The 8636-nt window shown below is 37.5% G+C and overlaps 1 protein-coding gene across 1 annotated transcript in view; it reads right to left on the reverse strand.

Annotated features, from left to right (window-relative positions):
• LOC107560053 (thyrotropin-releasing hormone receptor) overlaps positions 1-1153 on the reverse strand; it is a 2636-nt gene extending 1483 nt beyond the window's left edge. The window contains exon 1 of the mRNA XM_016244106.1: positions 368-1153. Within this exon, the coding sequence (XP_016099592.1) occupies positions 368-1153 (786 nt within the window). The remainder of the gene's footprint in view (positions 1-367) is intronic.
• Positions 1154-8636: the final 7483 nt, after the last annotated feature.

The raw sequence follows: 8636 nt of genomic DNA on the forward strand, positions 1-8636 counted from the left end.
TAAAAATATATAGACATCAAAAATGAATAAAAATAAAAACACAGGAAATTACTAAAACTTTAACAAAAATAACAGTAGAAATAGAAAACATTCAAATAAAAATAATTTAAACTATAAAAAAAAAACATAAAACTAAATATAGATGAGATATATATATATATATATATATTTTTTTTTTTTTTTTTTTTTTTTTTACACACTAAGTTATATTGGTTGACAAACAAATAAATAAAATATTTATTTCATTTATTATTTTTTCTTTATATTTTCTATGAACTACACAGACACACATGAAAACAAAATATTTTTTTCTTTGTTTCTTTATATTTTCCAGAATGTACCTGATGGACAGACAGACGGAGCGCACCTGTTTTCTGGAAGACGCTGCGCTGTTTGCTCTGCAGGACACTCTCACAGAGCTGTGCCGTCGGCCCTGATGCACGGAGAGCCTCTGCTCGGACAGATTCGACGGCAGCGGGTCTCGAAACAAGATCCTGGCGATCAGACCATACAGAACCGAAGCCACGACAAGAGGAACCACATAAAACAGCGTGAAGTCCAGGAAGTAGATGGGCATATAGAGGTTCCTGGACACCCGATAGCCGCAGCGGACCACGACGCCGTTAGAATAAACCGTCTCATTGGTGTCCACCAGGAAGAACCACATGATGCAGTAGAGAGATGTGAAGATCCAGACACAGGCGATGATCTTCTTGGCTCTTGATACGGTGCAGATGAACTGGGCTTTGATGGAGTGGCAGATGGCGATGTAGCGCTCGATGGTGAAGGCCGTGATGGAGCAGGACGAGACGTTGATGCCCAGGTACTGCAGGTAAGTGATGCAAACGCAGCCGGCGTAGCCATAGATCCACGAAGCCACAACCTCAGAGATATTCGGTAAACCGGCGGCCAAAAGCACGGTCAGATCAGCCATGGCTAAACTCACCAGGTAGCAGTTGGTCGCGGTCATCATGTGTTTGCTACGGATCACCACCAGAACCACCATGACGTTCCCGGCGATTCCCACGCCACAGATCAGCAGCGACAGAGAGATGGTGACTGCCTGAACCTCCAGTGAGTTCTCCGGCATTGTGGCCAGAGTCTGACCATTGCTGGAGTTTCTGTCAGGATATGTTGAGGTGCTGTTATCCATCCTGGTGTTTCTCAAGATATTCCCATTTTAGCTATCTCAACAAAAAACCTGGAGAAAGTTTGAGAAAAATGAAGAAAATTGCACACCATTTCTTTGATGTTCTTGATGAGTTTTTAATTTTCTTTAGAATTTTTATTAATATAATTAATATTTATTTTTATATTTTGTGTTTTCATTTTAATTTTAGTTCAATTTGATTTAAAATATATATTGTTTATACATTTTTATTTTAGGTTTGGTCATTTTAGTGCATCAAGTTAAAGTACATGAAAATGAGAAATAAATTAGCGGAAATTAAATAAACAAAACAATTGTAGAAATAAAATAATATTTTTTTAAATAAATAAATAAATATATATATGTATTTTTTTTGTTTGTTTCAGTTAAAGTGTATTTTATTTCAAATGACAAAATATTTTTCTATTTTTGTTTGTTTTTAGTCAACTATAATAACCCTAATGCACAATTCTATAATATTTATAGATGATTTTACACATTAAATGAAAAAGGTAAAGGCTGAAGGCTTATCACCTACCCTTTTTTCATAAGCAGCATCACTTCCACTACTGCATTTCATGCAAAAGATAAAATAATAAAACATTTACTTAAGACAAAACCTTTATACACAATTGAAAATCTCGCCTTTAAGAAATGAATACAATCGTTTCATATATTTCATGTACAAATGAATGCATGTGCTCTCAGATCAGTCACTCACCGTGAAGCTGGATGATCTTCCAGGCGATGGATCTTCAGTTTTAGTTCACTAACGGGAGGTGTTTCTTCTCCAGAGAGCTGCAGCATCTACTGAGAGAATCGCATCGGTCCTCTTCTTCTTTTCTCTCTCCTCCTCTTTCTCTTCATTCCTGTCTAAAGCTTTTTGTTCAATTAGTAGCATATTTAAGGGCTCTTTTGTGTCGATGGCCATCATCAACTGATAACGCTGGTTTGTAAGTGATGAAACACCTTCTTCTCTCTCTCTCTGATTTCTCTCTCTTTTCATTAATTACTGTCTATGCTTTATGTTCAGTTATTTTGCGGTGAAGGTCATGAACTGATGAAGCTGCTTTGGTATGTCCTTAAACAACGAGAGTCCAGAACACAAATCCACAATACATAAAACAACAGCAAACAAAGCCAAAGTTTTATAACCCAATCAGAAAAGATTATCTTTTGAATAACTGTGTGTGAAAACAGGAATTATCATTTACCCAAACATTTGCACTTACATTTAGGATAACCACACAAATCTCATGTATAAGTAATTAGATGGATATTCATTCATTTAAATAAATATCAGTTTGCTGGTCTGAGAGAGGGACTTTCACGATACACCGACGATGACAAAGCTGTATGTGAACAGATCTTAAAATTCGAGACACTTTAAAGTTCAGAGTTCAGCGCATTCAGTGCTCAGCAGATTATCTGTTGTTTTAATCATTGGAATTCATTCTTAATGTCTGAATTTTCTCATTTATTATACAGGTGGTCATTAAATGTTAAGTTGAATTGTTTTCAGCTGGTGCTCAAAGCACTTCATCTAAAATAATGGGGGAAATAATGAAGCGAACAGTCCAGATGAAATGGAAAAATACAGCGGCACCTTGATATTAATTTGACGTCAAATGATCTTGATCAAGATGCCGTGTAACATCATTTTAAGGTCAGTTTGGACAGCAGTTTCTTCCAGTGGTAACCGGGTGAAGATATGAAGTTAATACTCACGCTAAAATCAGTTTAATGTATATACAGGCCAATATGTTTGACACTGTTTACATCAAATCAATGCCATGGTTTAGACGTCAAATGGATGTCATATCACATTGAAATCAGTGATTTGTGTGTTTGATTGATATTTATTGCATAATATGAAATCTTTGTCAGCCTGATTAAGTTTCTGTAGCATTTTTTCTTAACTGGGGCCTCGAAAAGCATGCATTGCAAAAGCACGCCACATCTCCCTTTGAAACGTGTCCCAGCGGGCAAATGAGGTTCAAAAGACCTGAAATATTGACTTCAAACACTGACGTCAAAACACAGGTCAATTATCCAAATCAGACTGACGTCAGAAACTTGATGTCCATTTGACATCCACACATTGATGTCCATTCGACCACCATCCCAGGGGGAACTTGATGTTGAGAGGACATCGAATTGACTTCGAACACTGACGTCAAAACACAGGTCAAATATCCAAATCAGACTGACGTCAGAAACCTGATGTCCATTTCACATCCACACACACGTCCTTTCTAATCCAGGCATAAAACCACTATTCGCTGTATAATGCAGAATGTTACAGAATTTGGCCAATTTTGAGTAGCGCTGCACAGAAAATCTAATTCAGATTGAGATCTGGACTATATTGATCTTTGTTCACAATCAGAATTGGTGCATTTCATTTTGAATTTACATCTGTATTATTGATTTCAAGTTTGCTGAATAGAACTTTTCTTTCATAGCATTGCATTTGTTGTGTGTGGATGTGAAGTGGTTTGATTTGCATTTTTGACGTCAATGTTTGATGTCAATGTTTGTTTTTTCACCATCAAGGTGCCCGCTGGGACTGACTGATTAAAGGAAGCGATTGTGGAGCTCAAATGAGTTTGATATTGAATGCACTGAAATTGAAGACTCACTCACGTTTTTACATTAAATGCACAAAATGCCAGATTACAAAAGTGTACAGGTGACTACTGTGAGCATTTATTAAATATCACACACACAGAATAAATAATCCAAACTAACAGAATTAAACAGAACGAGAGGTAGAAAATCGATCCGTATGAATGAGCGAACAAATATTAGTCACACTGTACGATCAACTGATCAATAAACAGTCACATACTGCAAAACCCATCATGCAGCAGACAGTGTGACGTGTGCAGAAAACGTCTTGTAAGTGCTGATATCAGTGCAAATAAATCCATGCAAACACATTTCAGGTGTATAAAGTGCACAAACACACCAGACCGAGACAGCAGTGCAATTTGCACACAGTACACTGGTTTCTCTGGCCTTCAGTAGGGGATCTGGTTATGATAGTACTGGATCTAATTACTAGTACTAGTCTAATTAAGTGATAAAAAGCAGTTGCAAATGTTGTACAAAATAAATATCACCACTACTCATCTTTGCACCAATAAAATGTAAAAACACAGTTTTTCTACCAAATTATATGCAATATCTAATTATTATATTAATATCTAACTTGCATTGGAAAGGTTTCCGTGACCTCTCGCGAGATCTCGGCAAAAAGTCTCACAATTTATTTCCAGAACATGATGCATGATGGGATACACTAAGCCTAGAATAGCGCTCTGGAGCGTGTAGTGTATCCCATCATGCATCATGTTGTGGAAATAATTCGGCCACATTCTCAAACCCTACAGTGACTATCCTGAGCCGTGTCAATTAAAGACAGCAGACAAATATGAGACAATATTGGGTCAGTCCTGGTTAATTTATTACACGATGGAAAGTCTCCAGAAAGGTTACCGAGATAAAGCAGGCAGTTCAGAGGCTCTCAGCATGTCTATCCTCATGAAGTGACCTGCTCCCTCTAAAATAAATCAGATTTCATTAGGTCACAGATGTAACGGTCTTCATCTCATGTGAGTGGACAACATTTTAAACTTTGCTTAAATACTATTTATTTCTTTAAGCAAATAATGTTTACTAAGGAACAAAATACCAAGTGCTTCTTTAAAGGGATAATTCGCCTAAGAATTTATTTAAATGATTGTCATCATTTACTCAGCCTCATATTGTTCCAAACCTGCATGACTTTAATTCTACCATGAAACACAGAAGATATTTGGAAAAATATCACAGAGTTGTTGTTTTTTTCCATTCAGTGAAAGTCCAACATTCCTCAAAACATCATCTTTTGTTTTCTACAGTAGAAATAAAGTCATGCAGGTTTGGAACAACAAGAGGGCGAGTAAATGACAGAATATTCATTTTTGGGTGAACTATCCCTTTAAGGCAGCATTAATCCTTTTTTTACATTCAGAACGAAAACAAGGCAACTAATACACACATGATCAAGGATAGTAATTCTCAGAACTGTAGAGAAATGATCAAGACTTCATAAAGGTAAATGATGAAAGTTAGTCTGTAGATATTCTAATGTATGAGACCCAGAGCTTAAATATGATGACCTGCAGATTTTTGAATTTAGTCCAGTAATAGCTATGCACTGCAGGATGAGCACATTTTAAGTGTACTAAATTGATCCAGCCACAAGAGGGGGCCACCTCACTTCTAGTACCTGAAAAACTCACATAGCAAAACGTGCTACAGCTAACTAACTTATGGAAGGGTTTGAAGAACAAAGTATAGGCCAAAAACACAAGTAATATATGGCCACAAAATGAAAGGGTTAGTTCATCCAAAAATGAACTTTTACTCACCCTCATGTATTTCCAAACCTGTATGAGTTTCTTTCGATATTTTGAAGAATGTTGGTCACCAGATGATAAGTTGACGGTAGCCATTGGCTACCATGGTATTTTTTTCCTACTATGGAAGTCAATGCCTACCGTCAGCTGCTGTGTTACCAGCATTCTTCATCTTCTTTATTCCTTTAAATCTGTGATTCTGCCCATATGGCTGGAATGGCTCGTGGCTCATATACTTTCCTGGATGTCTAAAACTACTTACCAGAGAAATAGCAAAAATTATTTGAGTCCTTAGTCAGGGTATTTCATTTTTGGCAGGATATAAATTATAAATATAAACAAGGCTGTAAGGGACTGAAGTACAGTGTGTTCAGGTGATTGTTTACCTGATTAAACACCGTTCCAAAAAAACTTTCAGTAGACAAATACTCCCTAAAACAGTTTTGAAAGTTGTTCAAATGACACAATCTATTACCTTTATTCAGTGCTTGCCATTATAAAGACTGTAGGCCTATCCCTCAGAATCGCTTTCATCTGCATAAAATAACAATACAGCATCAGCCCTATTAAGGTGGTGCTTTCACTGATGGCAGAAATGGACAAGTATCTGACCTCAGAGCCACAGCACCATGCATCACAGCTGTTTCAGGACAGCCTAGCCAGGCCAGCAGTCTCTGACCGGTAGTTAAGGTGGAGATTATAGCCTCATTAAGTTTAGGGTTAGTGGTGGGGTTATGCATTTGCTACGGTGGAGCTTATAGATTTAGTGAAGGTAGGGGTAGGTCCTAACTTCCGGTCTGAGACTGCTGTCCTGAAACTGACACCACGTGCTGCGGTTCTGCAATTTAACGGACCTCAAAGTGGAAAAGGTCAGTGAACAAATAGCAGAGGGCCGGGCCAGCGATGATGTAACTAAAGTACTGTATACACAAAATGCTCATAGAGCATTAGCACACCAAAGCAAGATTAAACATTACTTGAGTTCTGCATGAAGTGCTTGTGTTGAAACAGGCAGGATTGTATTTTTACTGATGGACTAAACACTGGTTAGTGTAACTGGGCTGGAATGAGGATGTTTTATACAGCCTGAGATCTTAGGGGAATTCATAGCATAACTTTATGGCAGGTTTATGATAAGGGGACACCTGTTTTGAATGAGTCATGAGTCATATTGTGCTTGTGTGTTCTGAAATGTGTTTTGTCACAATTGCTGTTGGAGGGAATGTATCAATATTGTCAGATTTTGTTGGATATTGGTCTGACAGGGAAACAAGGGAACTTAAAAGGACGGTGGGATACATGATGGTCTGAGTTTGTTTCTGCACTTTTTAATGGCTGAGAGATGTTGAAGTCAAATGCACGCAGGTAGAAATATTTCGCTGGATCTGAGACAGAACCAATGATCTCTTCAACCAAATGTTCCAGCTGCTCTCAAATGTCAGCTAGAAAACACACAAATCCCACAGAACAGAAGAGTAAAGCAAATATCACTAATTATCTTTATCATGGGGTTTATGGTAACACTTTACAATAAGGTTCATTAGTTAACATTAGTTAACTACTTTAGTTAGCATGAACTAAGCATGAGCAATACTTCTACAGCATTTATTAATCTTAGTTAATGTTAATTTCAACATTTACTAATGCATTATTAAAATCAAAAGTTGTGCTTGTTAACATTAGTTAATGCACTGTGAATAAACATGAACTAACAATGAACAACTGAATTTTCATTGACTAACGTTATCAAAGTTTAATAAATAGTGTAATAAATGTATTGTTTATTCATGTTAGTTAATACATTAACTAACATTAACTAATGGAACCTTATTGTAAAGGGTTACCAGGTTTACTTACGGTCTCTGGCGAACTCCTTCCAGCTTAATGCTCTTCAAGAGGTTTTGTGACGTGTCTGGCCGATGCCTTACAGAAGCTTCTGGAAAAGTTCCCATCAATAATGTGCCACGTCACTGAAGCAGAAACACACACACATTCACCTCATTCATGCATACTGAGAAACACATTATGTGCCAAATATTTGTTAAAGAATGAAATACTTAAAAAATGTTAAAATAAAACAATGATACTTTGCTGTGATAACGAGTGATAAATCTGTGTTTGGTGAATGTTCTTTTGTATTCCACAGAAGAAAGTTGCTAACAGATTTGAACAAAAGCATCTTCCTTCTTATTCTTTCTTCCTTTTTTTCTCTTTTTCTGTTCATACCAATGAACTCGGTCACCAGAGCATGAGGCAAACCACATTAAGCGCTGAGTGCTGTCCAAACACGTTACAGCACAAGGATTGAATCAACCATCATTAGAAGGGGTTTTCCAGCCCAAAGTGAATCCAATAGCTCAATCTGTTGGAAGGTAATAGAAAACAAGAGCTATTAGGCATTCAAGGCATTGTGAGAGTCATAAAGTTCTTGGCAGGCTTTTTTTGGTTTGTTCTGCCCACAAGTGAAGTGTGGCCAAGTATTCATTTAACCCATCCAAGTGCACACACACAGAAGTGAACATACACACACCCGGAGCAGTGGGCAGTCACATTGCTCCAGCAGTTGGGGGTTTGGTGCCTTGCTCAAGTATTGAGGTATTGAGGGTGGAGAGAGCACTGGTTATTCACTCCCTTCACCGACAATTCCTGCCGGACCTGAGACTCGAACCCGGAACCTTCAGATTACAAGTCCAACTCTCTAACCATTAGGCCACGACTGCCCCCAAACACTAGGTCTCCCCGTCGGGTAATCTTCCAGGCGGAGATACTGTCCACTATACTAACAAGGAAGGAACTGTTTACATTAATTTGATCAAGTCAAAGAAATACTGTAATTAACACAAAAATGTAACTCACCCTCTTGTTGTTCCAAATATAAATATCCAAATATAACATTTCTTCTGTGCAACACATGCAAAGATATTTAGCTGAATAGTCTCAGTCACTATTCACATCAAATAATGTGAACGGTGACTTATGTCTTCTACAAAAAAAATAAAATGGGAGTGGAGCGGAGTCATTTCTATGTTCCCATGGTCCTATGTTCCAGGGTTAAGGTTAAGGTTGGGATTATAGGATAA

This window comes from Sinocyclocheilus grahami, unplaced genomic scaffold, assembly GCF_001515645.1.
Source record: "Sinocyclocheilus grahami isolate Dianchi unplaced genomic scaffold, SAMN03320097.WGS_v1.1 scaffold708.1, whole genome shotgun sequence".
NCBI lineage: Eukaryota > Metazoa > Chordata > Actinopteri > Cypriniformes > Cyprinidae > Sinocyclocheilus > Sinocyclocheilus grahami.